This window comes from Dendropsophus ebraccatus, chromosome 10, assembly GCF_027789765.1.
Source record: "Dendropsophus ebraccatus isolate aDenEbr1 chromosome 10, aDenEbr1.pat, whole genome shotgun sequence".
NCBI classification, from domain to species: Eukaryota; Metazoa; Chordata; class Amphibia; order Anura; family Hylidae; genus Dendropsophus; species Dendropsophus ebraccatus.
This window is the reverse complement of record NC_091463.1, coordinates 54,585,932-54,604,990: the sequence shown is the minus strand read 5'-3', so window position 1 is coordinate 54,604,990 and position 19,059 is coordinate 54,585,932. Positions and strand designations below refer to the sequence as shown.

The 19,059-nt window shown below is 44.4% G+C and overlaps 1 protein-coding gene across 2 annotated transcripts in view; it reads left to right on the top strand.

Moving 5' to 3' along the window:
• Positions 1-19,059, top strand: part of SMARCA1 (SNF2 related chromatin remodeling ATPase 1) — a 77,904-nt gene that overhangs the window by 3,975 nt on the left and 54,870 nt on the right. For both annotated transcript variants that reach the window (XM_069986892.1, XM_069986891.1), the window contains exons 2-4: positions 3,429-3,515; positions 14,602-14,768; positions 18,480-18,580. In XM_069986892.1, coding sequence (XP_069842993.1) covers positions 3,429-3,515; positions 14,602-14,768; positions 18,480-18,580 — 355 coding nt within the window. The remainder of the gene's footprint in view (positions 1-3,428; positions 3,516-14,601; positions 14,769-18,479; positions 18,581-19,059) is intronic.

Sequence of the window (19,059 nt, the reverse complement as noted above, 5' to 3'; positions counted from 1 at the left end):
TTTAATTCCTTGAAGAAGATCCTAATGGGTTTAAAACATTGTACTTTGCATGGCTTTTGATGGAATAAACACAGTTTGATATTTGATTCCCACTGCAATAATTTTTTGTTCTATATATATATATATGATATTTTTCTGCTCACATGAACTTTTTTTAAGTATTAGATTGTTCCAGATCTTTGTTACAGATCAAGGCACCCACCTTACTACTGACTGCAGCCATTGTAAGCTTCAAGGGATCTTACACACAGCTAAAAAGATTAAGTCTTATGACTTTACCATGAAGAATTTTACCCAGACATTTTACAGGGAAATCTATCAGGGAATCAGTCAGTGGTTTCAATGCCCTTAAGTGCCACCGTCCCTATATTGGAGCTAGAGACTCTCTTTTGAACACCTGGATGTATGCCTTCAGTATTACACCCTTGCACTTTGAGCAGCTTTCATGCAGCTTTTAAATTATGAAGCCTCTTTATGGTATATATTTTAGCAATATCTCCTGTCTCTGCATGTTTTTTGAAGTGGAATATTTGGCACAAAATTAAAGGACAAGTGCCATGAAAACCTTTTACCCAGTAATTGAAGCACATTACAAAGTTATATAACTCTGTAATATGCTTCAATCACCTATCTGCCCCCCTTCCCTGTCTTTTCCCCCCCTCAACCCCCCACCAGGAAGTGTAGGAAACTCATTCTTACCTAATTACTGTCGTCACCAGGCTGCTCTCTCAGCTCCTTCTTGTGACGATGAGTCATCAGCAGAAAGGCTGCTCTAGCTCCTGTTACACCAGCCTCCCCCTCCCCTGCCTTGTCAGGTGACTCAGCTTGCTCAGCTCCGATTGGCTGAACAACTGCAAGCCATCTGAGTCATGTCACTTGCTTATCTTCTCTAAGTGACATGACTCTTTCACTCACTGAGTCCACTTGGCAGCAGAAGAGGGGGGTCCTGTAGCTGCCTATGTGCTGGGAGTCAGTCGGAGAGAGTTGAGTTACAGATACATCACCAGTCTATCTCCTCTAAAGTCAGCACTGACCTCTCTGACCTATGAATACGGCTTTCACACAGCTCCGGCTGTGTAATCCTTTGTTCTCTGCTGGTGACTAATCCTCCTCCCTCTCCATAGGTTACACAGGACTCGACTGATGTAAACTAGTCAAGATTTCCTGATAATGAGCAGTGAAAGGGGGGTGGGGGTCCTAGGGAAATGCTTTTTAAATGCAGATAATGGCATATTTGCCTAATAAACCCAATTACAAAGTTTCTTAAAATTGCCTGTACTATTGATTTCTGCAAAAACATAAAATAAAAATGCGACAGTGACTCTTTAACCCTTTAAGGACATGGCCCATTTTCGTTTTTACGTTTTCGGTTTTTCCTCCTTGTGTTTAAAAGGTCATAGCACTTGCATTTTTCCACCTAGAAACCCACATGACCCCTTATTTCTTGCGTCACTAATTGTACTTTGCAATTACAGGCTGAATTTTTGCATAAAGTACACTGCGAAACCAGAAAAAAATTCAAAGTGTGGTGAAATTGAAAAAAAAAAAACGCATTTCTTTTATTTGGGGGAAATGTGTTTTTACGCCATTCGCCCTGGGGTAAAACTGACTTGTTATGCATGTTCCTCAAGTCGTTACGATTAAAACGATATGTAACATGTATAACTTATATTGTATCTGATGGCCTGTAAAAAATTCAAACCGTTGTTAACCAATATACATTCCTTAAAATCGCTCCATTCCCAGGCTTATAGCGCTTTTATCCTTTGGTCTATGGGGCTGTGCGAGGTGTCATTTTTTGCGCCATGATGTGATCTTTCTATCGGTACCTTGATTGCGCATATACGACTTTTTGATCGCTTTTTATTACATTTTTTCTGGATTTGATGCGACCAAAAATGCGCAATTTTGCACTTTGGGATTTTTTTGCGCTGACGCCGTTTACCGTACGAGATCAGGAATGTGATTAATTAATAGTTCGGGCGATTACGCACGCGGCGATACCAAACATGTTTATTTATTTATTTATTTATTTGTTTACTTTTATTTAAAACCTGGGGAAAGGGGGGTGATTCAGACTTTTATTAGGGGAGGGGGATTTTTACTATTAACAACACGTTTTTTTTTTTTTTTACACATATACTAGAAGCCCCCCTGGGGGACTTCTAGTATATACACTTGGATCTCTCATAGAGATCTCTGCAGCATAGATATGCTGCAGAGATCCATGAGATCGGCACTCGTTTGCTTTCGGCTGCTGCAGCCGGAAACAAACGAGTGCCGAGCCGAGGACGGCGCCATCTTGGACGCGTCCCCGGCCGGCATCAGTAACGGAGATCGCTCCTCTGGGACAAGGTCCCGGAGGAGCGATCTCCCCACTAGACACCAGGGAAACGTTGCCTCCGGTAATCGGAGGCAGCTGTCAACTTTGACAGCTGCCTCCGATTAGCTAATTAGCGGGCACGGCGATCGGACCGTGCCCGCTAATAGCGGCGGTCCCGGGCTACACGCGGCACCCGGGATCGCGGCACTTCAAAGCGGGGCCGCCGCGCGGCCCCGCTTTGAAGTGCTAATGAGGACATAGGACGTACCGGTACGTCCTATGTCCTTAAGAGGTTAAGGGTGGGTTTACATGTACAGGATCTGCAGAAAATTGTATGCAGATCTGCTTTAAATCTGCAACTTCAATCCTGCACCATCTAATCTGCTGCAGATCCTGTACGTGTGAACCCACCCTAGTGGGTCCTTTCTCTGTTCAAACCAAACACAACACAGGAAGTCTCAGTCTTTAGCGTGCTCATGCAAGGAAATACATCTATTCATCATGCAGGTTCTATAACCACTGCAGGCAATTAACTTTTGCTAAATATATTATGAACTTTGTATGTTTACCAGGAAACCATTATTTTTCGTATGCATTAATTCAGTCAGTATTATATCACTGTGTGGTTACAGAAGTTTTGGTGCTGTGTGACAGGAGAGCTGATCAAACAATGCAAGCACCCCCAGGATTCTCTACTACTAAATGTGGATGTGCAACGGTGAAGACAATCAATACCAAGCCATGTCTGTGATCCCGCAAAGGACTGTGGTCTCTCTTTGTTTTTGGAACAGAAAAAAGACCAAATATCATCATGAAGGGACCATGGACCGCAGTTTGACAGGAAGGGAGACACCCAATGGCCATATGTATAACGTCAGTTTAATTATAGAAAAGTAAAAAAAATATATAAAGAGAATATATTGCAAAACTGTTTGCCATCACAACCCCTGTTCATTTCTATAAAAAACTACTTTGACAGTGCCTCTTTACATACAGTAGGTGGGAACACTGCCTTGATGTAGAGTCACACGTTGGGGGATGGTTGCCGCTGACAGCTCCTCCAGGTCCTGGCAGAGAATTAATTCTTGCATTTCTTCTGTCCTAGAAAAATGATCCTCCCTTCCAACTGAAGCTTCCACCTAAAGCTCAGCATCCTGAGAAGGAAGTGGATCCAGAGTACGAAGAAAAGATGGTAAGCAAAGCGTTGCCAGGATAACAGACATTAATGTGCCCCCGAGTAAAGGCTTAAAGGAACACAATAGCAGGAAGCACCAGTTTTACTGACAGGATGTTACCAGGAAAGTTAGTGAGAAAGTAAGGGAGGAAATAGTAAATGCCCGCTTCTTTCTCAGACACACCATCTCAGTGTACATCATCACTCTCAGACACTCTCAAGCCTTTGATGACAAGAAAGCCAAAAGGTTGGATAAAATACAACATGTTAGTATAGTATAGTGAAAGATGTCATGAATATCAGAGGGGAGGACGTTAAGACTTTAGGTGCTGTGAAGCCCTATGACCATAATGGAAGAATACTTGATGGAAAAATATTATTTTCTTACATTTTAAAAGTAAACACAGGATAAGGGTATAACTGCACCCAGATAGAAGTCAGTCCAAGCACATACATGATGGTGATATATCAGACCATACAGAACAATTAGCAAACATTACATGTCAGATTTGGAGTCTAGGAACAGGAGTATGAGCCTTGATGGGTGTGGGGGAGGGCATGGGGGTTGTGGTTGCATGAAAACATTCAAGGTGCCATTGTGTAAGGAGCTAACGTACAACATCGTGGAGGAACGCTGAGGGCAAATGTTGTTGACGTGGATAATGTGACTGAAAACCGTACCAAGCTGAGGAATACTGCATAGAAAGTGCTTGTACTAACAGATGGTTCAGTATCAATGAAATGAAAAGTGTCCTTTTGCCTGACTACATATTAAAGATATGAGTTTTAATTTCAGTGGCCATGGCCTTGTTTGACTCTTTAATAAACCCACCCACAAATGTACTAATAAAGTTGTTGTAACTGTGTGTGTTGTTGCTTTTTGTTACTATTATGTTATATCCTGTTAGCAGTAAATGTTGTATGAGTGCTTCTGGGGCCCCTCAGGTATTGGGACAGTAACCTCTGGCTGCTGCATTCTCTACTCTTTAGGGGAGAGCTGTTTGCTCTTACATGCATTTCTTTCCTTGAAATCTAAAGGAGTTCTACAAAGATATTTGGGCTAATATTTATATCACTTTTGATGTGTCATCAGACATGTCAACAGTTATTGATCTGAGTGGGTCTAGCTGCCAATACCTGCTCTGACCGGGAGATAAAGCTGGGGAAACATGGTGGCAACACAATTCTCTCCCTGGCTGGCAGCTCAAAACCTCAACATTTCCTGTAGACTTTCATTATGAATTTTGACAGGCTGCGCTGCTGGCTGGAGATTGCTTCATGCTGCTGTGATCTCTCCCTGGCTATATCTTCTGATCAGAGCGGGTCTCAGCAGTAAGATCCGTACTGATCAATAATTTCTTTCCAGGTACATTGTTAAATAAAAGACTGAAATACATAAACAAGCTGAAGGTGCCCCTTGTTCATTTACTAGTCTGCTCATAAAATGAGGGCTTCCTGGGCAGGATGTTAAGATTTCTTTATTCTTCCCTGTTTTATTTCCTACTGCCCTTTTCCTACCTTTTTAGAGGGAAGGCTTTTATAGGAGGCCATGGTACCACTTTTGGGGAGACAGGGTGGGGGTCTCTAATCCTCTTCTTACACCCACCTGCTATTTGAATCTGAATGTATGTAATAAGAACCATATCGAACACACCATCTCTGTGAATAGTCCCTACAGGAAAACAAAAATGTACTATTATGGTGACTCCATGTTTCCTCGCTCATTCTCTTGGACCTAGTAGTTGAGGCACATAGAAATACTGGGAATGCAGGAGCTGAAAGGTAATAAAATACATCAATAAAAAAAAAAACCCAGAAGTAATTCTAACACATTCGAATAGATAACCGAAATCAGGTTCATCATGATATCCTGATCTAGTATAAAGGTTACTCATACTTGTCCACTGCTGTTGAATGATTGCTGCGGCAGTAAATAAAGACACATGATGACAGATTAAGGCCTTGTGCACACAATCTGTCATAAGGAAGCAATAGTACACAACTTACTGGCCACATAAAATAGAGAAATACCTGACCATACCTCCCCGCTGTTGTATACTTCACCTGCTCCCTGCTCCGGCTTGCTTCAGGGTTCCTATCATCTTCACGTCCCGCTCAGCGGCGGGGTAGCGCACTGATTGGCCGAGCGGGATGTACCGGGAACCCCGAAACAAGCCGGAGCGGGGATCAGGTGAAGTATATGACAGCGGGAAGTTAATGGGGTGGGCTGCTGACATACTCGCAGCGGGGGATGTTCATCCTGCTGCGAGTTTGTTTGCTCATAGAGTGTACAGGGCAGGGATCCCCAGCGGGTCTCACTGCGAATTCGCAGCGATAAATCCGCTGCGGATAAGCCCAGTGTGTTTTTTTTACCCTTGGTGCATTTACACAGAGAGATGTATCTGTCAGATCTTTGAAGCCAAAGCCAGGATCAAACTATAAATAGGGAACATGCAAAGACTTTAGCAAAGATCTTTAGCAAAGATTTCACCTCTTCTCAAATCCATTCCTGGCTTTGTCTTCAAAAATCAGATAATTTGTCTGTGTAAACACACCCTTAGATTTACATTAGGTGCTCGACTGATGACGTGACACATAGCCAGGAGAAGATCGCTCTTAGTCTGGACTTATCCCGCTCGTCCTCCCAATCGCTATAGGTCTGAACGCTCAGAGCCAGATTAATCAAAACTCTGTCATGCCAAAATTTTTTCCTAATGACAGGTACACTTTAATAGGGTGATGTAAAAATATGTTAGTAAGCACATAGGCTTAAGTTGTTTGAAAAACTGGTGCAGAAAGCTAATCAGATCAGCATTGTGTGCATACCGCCTTTGGGTAGCTTCACACGTACCGTATCGCAGTGGATTTTCTCCTGCGGATCCGCAGCAGATTTGATTAAATGAATGAACACAGCATCAAGTCTGCACCATTAAATCTGCTGCGGATCTGTAGCAGATTTTACAGTGCGGATTTGATGTTGTGTTCATTCATTTGGTCAGATCAGCAGAAAATCCACTGTGATGTGGTATGTGTGAAGCTACCCTTAATGTGCAGACCTGTCAGCAGCTTACTGGGTAATAATAAGCCCATGACTAGATAGAACTTCTCATCAGGATTCCAGTCAGATCTTTTTTTTTTTTTTATCTTAATAGTCCTTAGCGCCATGTATATACACCTTTTTGTTTTACAAATGAGGCTCAAGTGCCTAGTATGGCAAGAACCCAGGGTTAGCCAGCTCATCTCCTATTATACCCTTATGTATGCCTATCCCCCACTTATATTGTCAGTGGGAGGTGCATAAGAGAATATGGGCTGACTAATCCAGGACTCTCGGGATACCTCCCGCCAGTGGGACATGCATCTATTAGCCATTTGGCATATTTTGTATGTATATATACCACTAGAAAATGTACCCGGCGCTGCCCGGGTATAAAGTGTCAGTGTGTTATTTAGATTTGTTCCAAGGTCGCCCAGGAGGCAAATCTATGCCCTTTTTTTTTTGTTTAAGGGGAAATCGCCAGGAGCCCTATCTATCCCTTTATACACTATATACGCCAACAGTTCAGCACTGTTTATGTAAATTGTAGGTTAGAAATAAACTAAAAACTTTAAACATCCTAAATACCTAATAGTTAAACTGAGATGTCATCATGTGATCAGACTGTGAACAGAGCCTGGTTATATACAACATTGGTAGTTTTATTTACAGAGCCTGGTTATATACAACATTGTCAGTGTTTTATACAGCCTGGTTATATGCAACATTGTCAGTGTAATATACAGCCTGGTTATATGCAACATTGGCAGTGTTAGGGCGGGTTCAGAATATGGAATTCTCGCAGATAAATTCCGCAGAATTCCGTCGCCTGTACGAGCTCATGGCCGCGCTCCTTTCCGCCGGCTTCATAGACACCATTTTTTGGGCCGGCTGATTCCGCATTCTGCGGAAAGAATTGACGCCTGGTTATACTGAGCCTGGTTATATACAACATTTGCAGTGTAATATACAGCCTGATTATATACAACATTGGCAGTGTTATGTACAGCCTGGTTATGTACAACATTGGTAGTGTTATGCTGAGCCTGGATATATGCAACATTGGCAGTGTTATATACAGCCTGGTTATATACAACATTAGCAGTGTTATATACAGCCTGCTTATGTACAACATTGGTAGTGTTATATTGAGCCTGGTTATATACAGCATTGACAGTGTTAGTGGAGGTCCTGTATACTTGTATATAGTTGGTGGAGGTCCTGTATACCTGTAGTGTATAGTTCTGGGGTCCTGTATACTTGTAGTGTGTAGACAACCCGCCCCCTGCTGACTGCAGACCATTATATACACTACCCCCGCAGGTAGCCCCCATACTGTATACACCCCCCACCCCTGCAGGTAGCCCCCATACTCTATACACCCCACCCCCTTGCACGTAGTCCCTATACTGTGTACACTCCAACCCCCGCAGGTAGCCCCCATACTGTATACACTTCCCCGTTCTTACAGGTTGCCCCCATACTGTATACACTCCCCCCTGCAGGTTACCCCCATACTGTATACACTCCCCACTTCAGGTAGCCCCCATGCTGTATACACTCCCCCCTGCAGGTAGCCCCCATACTGTATACACTTCCCCCTGAAGGTAGCCCCCATGCTGTATACACTCCCCCCTTAAGGTAGCCCCCATGCTGTATACACTCCTCCCTAGAAGTAGCCCCCATGCTGTATACCCCCCCCCCGGTAGCCCCCATGCTGTATACATTCCCCAACACCACCACCCGGCAGGATCCAGTGTCATTCAACCATATGACACTACATACATGTAAATTAACCCCCCTGGTGGCCTGAGCGTAACTTACACTGACAGAGGCACCCGTCATCCCGCCCGCACAGACAGCTTTTAGATCGTGCAGGCTTCCCTTCAGTGTGTTCAGCGCTGTGCTGCTGCTGCTGGGCACAGCTCTCTCCTCACGGCTCTCGACGACCCCCCAAAAGCAAGCTGGAGCGGTGTGTGCAGCGTCCAGAGCCGTGAGGAGAGAGCTGTGGCCGGCAGCAGCAGCACAGCGCTGAACACACTGGAGGGGAGCTTGCACGATCTAACAGCGGTCTGTGCGGGCGGGATGATGGGGGCCTCTGTCAGTGTAAGTTACATTCCCGCCGCCGAGGGGATTAATTTACATACTCGCAGTGGGATGTTAATCCAACTGCGAGTATGTAGTGTCATAGGGTTGAATGACACTGGATCCGCAGCGGATTTCGCTGCACATTCGCAGCGTGAAACCCGCTGCGGATCCGGTAGGTGTGAAGGCACCCTTAGGCTAGGTTCACACTGTGTTTTTGCAATGTTTTTTTAATCTTTTTTTTTTTTTTTTTTTTGCAAAAAACGGATGCATTTGTATGCATCAGTTTTGATCCGGTTTTTTTGTGACGGACACAAAAACTTAGCTGACACTAGTTTTGTGTCCGTCCAAAAAAACTGATCCGTTTTGATTAGTTTTTTTTTTACAATGGAAGTCAATGGAAAAATGGATGAAAACGGATGCACACAAATGCATCCATTTTTTTCATCTGTTTTTAATTGTTTTTTTTTTTTTTTTTTTAAAAACGGATTGCAAAAACGCAGTGTGAACCCAGCCTTACTGTATTTATTTCTCTGGATCTGTTGTGAGGCATCTGGCATCTGTTGATTTTCCCATTCATTTCTCTGGGGCGCTCTTCCCCCTCCCCTCCTGTACATCTGGCTGGGACGGGACCTTCGCTCTAACCCTCCCGGGCACCCAATGTATCTGTGGGCCAAATTTGGGGTCAAACGGTTCAGGCTTTTGGAAGTCTATATGGGACAGACAGACCAGGGGCGGATTTACTTTACCATAGGCCCTGGGCTAGTCACCAAGCCTGGCCCCCCCATCCCACTGTAACTATGGCAGTACTAGCATGGTGCTCATAGTACAAGATAGATAATGTCATGATGCCCTGATTTGTGCAAAATTGCAGTAAAAAAAGCAGTGATTTTTTTGCAAATTATGGCAGAACTGTAGCCCGGAGACAATACTTTACTGAAAGTATAATTCTTTTTCGGTGGCGAAGTGCCCCCCAGGAACTCAAGGCCCCGGGCTACCGCCCAAAAAGGGCCTATTATATTCCGCTACTAAGACAGACAGACAGACTTTCATTTTTATGATATAGATAAACCATACCATAGGTTCCAGATGGAATCACTGATTAAAACTAAAATCACTGATTGATTTTCCTATATAAAATGAACCATTTAACCTTACTGTAACCTTTTTTTTGTCTATGTGAGGGGTCAGGATTTGAGTAGACAGGAAGTAAGCCTGCTTTTATATTCAGACCTCCTTCACTTTGAGTTTTACACTCCGTTTCCTGCTTTTCTAGGGGGGAGGAAGGAATGCAAGTTGTGCTATTAATAACTGGGAACTGCATAAGCACCAACAATTGCAACCATGGGCTATGTTCATACACAGTATTTCAGTATTTCACTTTTTTCAGAGTGGAATGAAAATACAGAAGCTGTGTAAATCTTTCAATTATAATTTTTCTTTGTTGGTTTTACCCCTGATTTTGCCATAGGCTGTATCCAACATAGCCATAGGCTGTATCCATGTTGTCCTTGACTACCTAGGGCTTCACCCAACTTCTTAAGCCCCCGTATTCAAATGTTGAGTGATCGGACTCGAGTATGCTCCAGTTGCACTCATCTCTATTCTCTTCCCTTCTCTCCCCTCGCTGCATAAAAAATGGGCTCCATAGATTTATATAGAAGTCCATCTACAACCATGAGGACAGAACAGAGAATGTTTCTCTCCCTGCTTTTTCTAGCGATTGGTGGGGTCTGAACACCCAGATCCTGACCAATCAAAACTCTAGAATGTCAAAAGTTTTTTTTTTTTTTTAATGATACTTCTCTAACAATGTACAGTATAGCCTGTGCATTCTGTGTCACATTAGATGACCTTGTTTAGCTGGCTGATGTAGTATGTTGCTGCCCTCTAGTGGCACCTAGTAAAACTTCCTGAAAGGCACAAATGTCTTATTAAAGTATTTTATTGTCCCCCAAAAGTTATACAAATCACCAATATACACTTATTACAGGAATTGCACATTAAGTGCTTTTTTCCCTGCACGTACTACTGCATGAAGGCTTCACTTCCTGGATAACATGGTGATGTCACGACCCGGCTTCCAGAGCTGTGCGGGCTGTGGCTGCTAGAGAGGATGATAAGCTTTTCCCGTAATAGGTGTATATTGGGGATTTGTATAACTTTTGGGGGGCAATACAATACTGTAATAAAATTTTTCGCCGCACTTCTCCTTTAAATGCTCAGGAGATGGGCTACATACTATAGAAGTTTTTCTCCTGATCTTGACTAATCAAAACTTTTGGCATGTATCTGGAACCATGCCAGAAGTGTCCATTTAATTGGCTGATAATTAGAGAGTATCAGTAAATTTGCCCTATTATGTCTATGGGCAGCTTCTTAATCAGAAATCCTTGACTGACATGTTCAGAGAATTACATGACTCGTCACAGCAAAAATGCAAGTAAAAATCTATGTACTAAAGTACACTGTTTTGAAAAAATGAATCCATAGACTCACTGTGTGCTGTAAACAGTCACAACCACATCTGTGAGCCGGGATACGATTGTACGCTTCTGTGCTGAAACAAAAGCCTCTAGTTTCACAACCCCAATAAGCGCTGTAAATCCAGTGGATTGTTTCTGCTCTATCATACTGCCATACCTACAAGAAAGTGGAGTCACAATGCAGAAAGAAAACATAGAAAGCTTTCAGTGAAGGACATGCTGTACGTAGATTTATGCTGCTGGTATGTTTGCACTTGGAGGTCATATATTGCATTATAAAAATCTGTTGCCATAGTGATCATGCTGTAAGTTTTGTACATAGTATATTTATGTCTGGATAGATAGATGGATAGATACAATATAGCACTTGCGTCCTATGTCACATTAGGTGATCTTGTCTCCCTGACTGTTGCAGTATGTTGCTGCCCTCTGGTGGTACCAAGTAAAACTTCCAAGACAGTTGAGTTGTGCCATTGATGTGTGAAATGCATTGCTGGCTTGTCTATTTGTTATTAAATCAGTGGTTATTAAAATGCTTAGACCCTCATTAATGGGAAATTGGCACTTTTTAAATACATTTTTATTTTATTTTACCGTAATAGCGCCAAATTGTTTGAGGAACTGTCTCATAGTCACATTTAAGTCAGTGGGTCTATGGCTGACGGAATTCTCACCACAGGATTGGTAGATTGGTAGGTAATAGCTCCAGGTGTCACATTTACCACCGTCACACCAGACCTGACAGATTCCACCATAACCCCCGACCCTCCCCCCCACCCGCTCGAAAAGACAGGCAAGTCAGACTGGCAAGTCAGATTGGGAAGTGGGTGCCTAGTGGTACATACAACCCTGCCCATAGATATGCTATTACAGCAGGAATATAAAGACTGGCAGAGAGCACTGGAACAGCGGGAGATTGAAAAGATTAGTAATTGTTAATTTATATATATTTCTATTACAAAATGCATTTCAAATTGTTTCTCCGAACCATGGTCAGCATGGCAGGTTCTGTCTCTGAAGCATCCATCCATTTCAGTTGTTGCTTCAGAGTGATAAAAAAGTGACACATCATTTCTTTTTCCTCGTGGTCCCCTGACCATCAGGAAAAATATTTAACTATACAAGTACAGTATAACTATTTTATTTAAGATGAGAAAACCCCTTAAAGGGGTTATCCAGCGCTACAAAAACATGGCCGCTTTCCCCCTACTGTTGTCTCCAGTTTGGGTGGGGTTTTGAAACTCAGTTCCATTGAAGTAAATGGAGCTTATTTGCAAACCACACCTGAACTGGAGACAACAGTAGGGGGAAAAGTGGCCATGTTTTTGTAGCGCTGGATAACCCCTTTAAATATGGGGAAGCCATCCTGCATTTAAAAATATGCTTTACAGCAAGCCCCAAGGACATAGACACAATAGACTATAGCAGACACTACTTTCATGGGGCAGTTTTCTGGCATGCTCTGCAACCTATGCTGAGGTCAAATTACCGTGAGGGGGGATGTGCTCTGAGAATTAGCTATTGTAAATGGTGTCCTATCTATATACTGCTCTTAAACAAACAAGGTGGCAGCGGCTACACATAATTAACTTGGATGCTGCCCATGTTCCAACCCCAGAACATTGTACCAAAAAGACAGAGAAACAGTAACTGGCGCACCCACACAAATGTATCCAAAATCAATAACACCTTTATTATCTGTCTACATCAAAAAAACATATGACAAATGGACATACAATTTAAAAACACATAAAAGCCCAATAAGGGTAAACCAAAACAAGGGAGGTATATAAAAAATACTTAAAGGAGACCAGTCACTCCCCGTGCCGGGGTGACAGGCTCCCGACCCCCCGTTACAGCCCCCTATACTCACCTGATCCCGCCGGGTCCCGGTTCCTGATGATCCCGCCGGGTCCCGGTTCCTGATCCGGTCGGGTCACGGAGATATGAGCACCCGAAGCCCGGCGCGCGCGCTCACAGGAGAGTCCGACGCTTATAGAGAATGAATGGGGAGTCCAATGCTCCGTCATTCTCTATGGGCATCGGACTCCTGTGAGCCTGCGCGCCGGGCTTCGGGCACTCATATCTCTGTGACCCGACCGGATCAGGAAGCGGGACCCGGCCGGATCAGGTGAGTATAGGGGGCTGTAACGGGGGGTCGGGAGCCTTTCACCCCGACACGGGGGGTGACAGGTCCTTTTTAACACTCCCACAGTAGCCCCAAACACAGTATCCCAATCAGAGCCCTGTAAACTGTACTATATCTTCCCCATGTTGTAAACTACAGACCTTCTGTGCAAATATCCTGAAAGTGCATGTGCTCACATGAATATATAAACAGAGAATAAATAATCAATTCATGGAAGAGACCATGCGTCTACAAATTATCCAAACACATAAATAGCACCACACTCAGATAACACTCAATGAACTAATGCTATAGCACCAAAAAAAAAGGAAGGTCAATAAATCACAGTAAAAATAGATAACATATCACCCAGGGCTCTGAGAAGGGGCTACGGACCGCACACCCTACGCGTATTATCGCATCCGTGCGCGCCCGCATCAGAACTCTCCAATGCACACAATAGAGCGTGCACTGACAGAGTTTTCTGCAGCCGCCATTCATCGAATAGTGGCCGCAGAAAACTGACATGTCAGTTTCTCACGGCGCCGCTAGGGATCCCAGCTGGAACTATGTATACAGTCCAGCCAGGATCCTCAGAAGGCAGGATTCGTATAAATCATGGCTGTTTTTCAGGCAACAATGGCTGTGATTAATATGACCCTTACGTTGTGTGAACATAGCCTATAGCTGCATCAGTGTTTTCCAGGCAGCCTTAGACTATGTTCACATTCTGTAAGAGACCAACCGGGTCACCGAACAGCCGGTCTCAGAGACGATCATCTCGGCCGGTACTGCAGTACCAGCCGGATGATCTTTAGCGCCGCTACATAGTGTGCATGGACAGGGTTTTCTGTGGCCGCTATTCACTGAATATGTCAGTTTTCTATGGCGCCGCTAGGGATCCCGGACGGAGTGTATACTATGTGTATACTATGTGTATACACTCTGTCCGGGATTCTTCAGAAGGCAGCATTAAGTAGGTACCGTAGAAATCACGGCTGGTTACTACGGAACTTACGTAGTGTGAACATAGCCTTAGGCTTCATCCATCTTCCCCAGCCATCGGTATTTAAATGCCGAGCAATGGGTTTTGCAAATCCCCCACATTTTTACATCTATTTTATATTCCTATTATAAATATATGAAATGTATAGAGCAGTAAGTTAATGGTTCGTCCTTCTTTACTCCATTGTGTGTATACTTTTTCCTCTCAAGAAGTTAGGTATGTGCAGATAATAATATATGGAAATCATTTATTTAAATATTTAATTACAATTTCCAGTTGACTAAATGTTAATATACAGAAATTGGATAGAAGCGTTACTTTGATGCCTGAAATAAAGTAATTGAATTATTTTCATATTGTAGAAAACAGATCGTTCTAAAAGATTCGAGTTTCTCTTGAAGCAGACGGAGCTCTTCGCACATTTCATTCAGCCCGCTTCACAAAAGTCTCCAACTTCTCCTCTCAAAGTGAAATTAGGACGCCCCAGGACAAAGAAAGATGAAAAACAAAGTTTGTTGTCTGCCGGAGAGTATGTAAATCGCTTCTCACATTCCTTCACATCTCACAAACGCAATTAAACAGAATGTCTGCAATTTGCCAACTATTAAGATTTCACTTCTGTTTGTTAATGGTATGAAATAAGAAAAGACTGCTGCTGGCTGTAAAGATGGCCTTACACATTAGTGCAATGTCCGCTAATCCCCCACGTGTTTGCAGGCCCAGCAGACCATCTCTAATGACACTTAAAGTGTACCTGTCGATTAATTTTTTATTTTTTTTGCAGAAATCGATTGTACAGGCGATTTTAAGAAACTTTGTAACTGGGTTTATTAGCCGAAAAATGCATTTTTATCATGAGAAAGCAGTTTGAACTTCTCCCCCCTGTCTTCATTGTTCTCTATGAAGAGGGGAGGGGTGGAGGAAGATGAGGCACCAAAACAGGACAACAAAGAGTTAATGTACAGCTACATCACCGGGCTATCTCCTCTTAAGTCAGCACTGACCTCTCTGACCTCTGAATAGAGGCTTTTACACAGGTCCCGCTGTGTAATTCTTTGTTCTCTGCTCTCTGCTGCTAAACTCCTTCCTCCCCCCTCCCCTCTCAATAGAACAGTCAGGGGCATGCCTGATGCAACAAGACACGATTTCCTGATAATGGGCAGTGAATGAGACAGAGAGAGGAGGGGGGGGGGGCTTGGAAAAGTCTTTTTGAATGCAGATAATGGCATATTTGCCTAATAAACCCAATTACAAAGTTTCTTAAAATCGCCTGTACTATTGATTTCTGCAAAAAAATAAATAAAAAAATGACAGTGACACTTTAAGAGAAAAAGAAATGGGCATTCGGATTCCAACATGCCTGATCCTTTTGTTCTTTATGGAGATAACTACTGCCAGAGAATTCTGCTAATGTTTTTAGGTGCCCATACATCTTAAATTACTACCCATATATATAAATATTCAGCATGGGTGAAGGTTCATGTGTTGTCTATCGAAAGGGGTAAGCTACAGACAGACAGTTCTGACATTGGCTTATCCTTCCAAGGACAAAAGAGTTAGGCGGCAAAAATCGAGCATACCCAAACCCTTTTCTCTACTGGCATCATCAGAGAACATCATGCACCTTATACTGTCAGCTAAACTTAAAGTGACACTGTCACCTCCTTTGTGCATTCTGACATCTCTACACAGGTGTAAAGGGTAAATTTAGCAGTTTTCATACCTTATTTTATATCATACGTCATGGTGCTTGTTCAAGTAAAAAGTGTCCTTTTATCAACTGCAGATTGTGTTAAAAAGTTGGCGTGGCCTCGCAGCATTAGCGCCACTTAGCCCCACCCACAACAGCACCGTTGGCCCTTTCCCCCTTCGCCGGCCATTGGAACAGGCTGACCGAAAGGTCTAGACCCCACCCCCATTACGGCGGCCAACCAATGGGCGTCAAGGGGGCGGGTGTCGTTGTGGGCGGGGCTAAGTGATGCTAATGCCGAGAGGCCACGTCCACTTAATACAATCTGCAGTTGATAAAAGGACACTTTTTACTTGAACAAGTACCATGACGTATGATATGAAATAAGGTATGAAAAACGCTAAATTTACCCTTTACACCTGTGTAGAGATGTCAGAATGCACAAATGGGGTGACAGTGTCACTTTAAGTATAAGGTGTATGGGCACATTTATTCCTCTCTTACTATTGTAAAGATCCTCATGTATTTGGAAAGGCAGTTGTTTAGCCAGTTATTTGCACTACCTACCCTGCAGGAACACGATAGAGAAGTGTGGACTAAGAAGAAAGTCTCATACTGTTGATAACTTTAGATCAGGGGTGGGGAACCTCCGGCCCGCGGGCCGCATCCGGCCCCTGACACCTCCGGATGCCCGGCACCCCTGTGACATGCGCTGCTCTGGAGGAGAAGGAGCCGGCATTCACAGCTTCCTCCTGTGTCTGTGACAGTTACCAGACACAGGAGAACGCTGTGTATGCTGGCTCCTTCTCCTCCAGAGCGGCACACGTCTTCTGCGGTTTGCGGCTCTCCTGTCATGTGCGCCGCGGTGGTGAGGCAGGAGCCGGCATACACAGCATCTTCCTGTGTCTGTGCCGGCTCCTTCCCCAGCAGAGCGGCGCACATCTTGTGACTCCTGCGCCGCCTGCAGGAGAAGACCGACACAGAAGAGAGGAGGGAGAAGAGGACCTGGATAGCGTGGGAGCGGAGGAAAGGTGAGTGGGATGTTTATTTTTTTTATTTGGGGCAGGCACTGGGGATTAACTAGGCCACCAGGGACATGACTGGGGGGATGGGGGGTTAAGAAGGCCACCAGGGACCTGACTGGGGGGTTAAGAAGGCCACCAGGGACCTGACTGGGGGGTTAAGAAGGCCACCGGGGACCTGACTGGGGGGTTAAGAAGGCCACCAGGGACCTGACTGGGGGGTTAACTAGGCCACCAGGGACATGACTGAGGGGGTTAAGAAGGCCACCAGGGACATGACTGAGGGGGTTAAGAAGGCCACCAGGGACATGACTGAGGGGGTTAAGAAGGCCACCAGGGACATGACTGGGGGGTTAACTAGGCCACCAGGGACATGACTGGGGGGTTAACTAGGCCACCAGGGACATGACTGGGGGGTTAACTAGGCCACCAGGGACATGACTGGGGGGTTAACTAGGCCACCAGGGACATGACTGAGGGGTTAACTAGGCCACCAGGGACATGACTGAGGGGGTTAAGAAGGCCACCAGGGACATGACTGAGGGGGTTAAGAAGGCCACCAGGGACATGACTGAGGGGCTTAACTAGGCTACCAGGGACATGACTGGGGGGTTAACTATGCTACCAGGGACATGACTGGGGGGTTAACTAGGCTACCAGGGACATGACGGGGGGCTGACTAGGCTACCAGGGACATGACTGGGGGGTTATCTAGGCTACCAGGGACATGACTGAGGGGCTAAACTAGGCTACCACGGACATCACAGAGGGGCTTAACTAGGCTACCAGGGACATGACTGGGGGTATTAACTAGGCTAGCAGGGACATAACTGGGGGGATTAACTAGGCTAGCAGGGACATAACTGGGGGGATTAACTAGGCTAGCAGGGACATAACTGGGGGGATTAACTTGGCCTACCAGAGGCATCATTGGGTGTGTGTGGGGGGGGGGGTAATTAGGCTACCAGGGACATGACTGGGGGGTTAACTCAGGCTACAGGGTATCACTAAGGATTCACATCAGGTACAAGGGGCATCACAGAGGGTTAACTACAATAGCAGGGGCATTAGGGGAACAATACTTTGCCTTGCCCCGGGTGCTGCAAACCCACGCTACTAACTGCCGCACACGGTATGCGGCCCTCGAATGATTTTATAAATGCCCGACCGGCCCTCGACATGGAAAAGGTTCCCCACCCCTGCTTTAGATTGTGTAGGAATAAGCCTTTCTGATAAATGGAATGATAACACCCAGTTGTCAATTCATGGTCGCATTCACACGTCCGTAATGCAGCCTGTAATTGTGGCCTGACTACGGATGTGTATCAGTAGTTGTACACAATGCATGGACCTCTATGTAGATAGTGGTCTATACTAGGACCTGTCCTTCTTTTGGATGTGTAATCTGGGCCATTGAAATGTATGGGTCCATAGTCCACTGTTACAGGCCTGCAATTATGGTCTGCATTACAGATGTGTGACTGAAGCCTAATAATAAAAGTTATACTTTGTATTTTCTTCTATTTAGCAATCGACATCGACGCACAGAGCAAGAGGAAGATGAAGAATTACTGTCCGAAAGCCGCAAAACCGCCAGCGTGTGTGTGCGATTTGAAGAATCACCTTCTTGTATGTTATAATGTTGTGTGCTAAATAACAGTGTACATGTTTATGATGTACTAAACCAAAGCTGCTTCATGGCTTATACACCAGTTACATTACTCTGCAATTTACACCTGACCATTGTTATTTATTTGTATTCTGTTCAACAATGCCTTGCATTTAAATGGCCAACAAGAGCCAAGTCCCTTCAGTTCATTGTTTAACATGCCAGTAACGTAAAGAAACACCCCACTATAGGGTTCTGTACCCGTACACGAATTTCACGTCTTTCAGTTTCATGGCCTGAATGTTGTCATCTAGGACAACCGGCTGATCATTTTGGTGGCCTATTCTTAGGATAGTCTACCAATACTGTAGTCTCCGAACTTCCCTTTAAACTTTGCAGTAGCTCTCCACTGAAAAGCATACACAATGGTTAATTCATTTGGTGGGAAACAATATGGGGGAAACTCTACAGAACAAGAGGCTCTCCTGAATATGTGTGC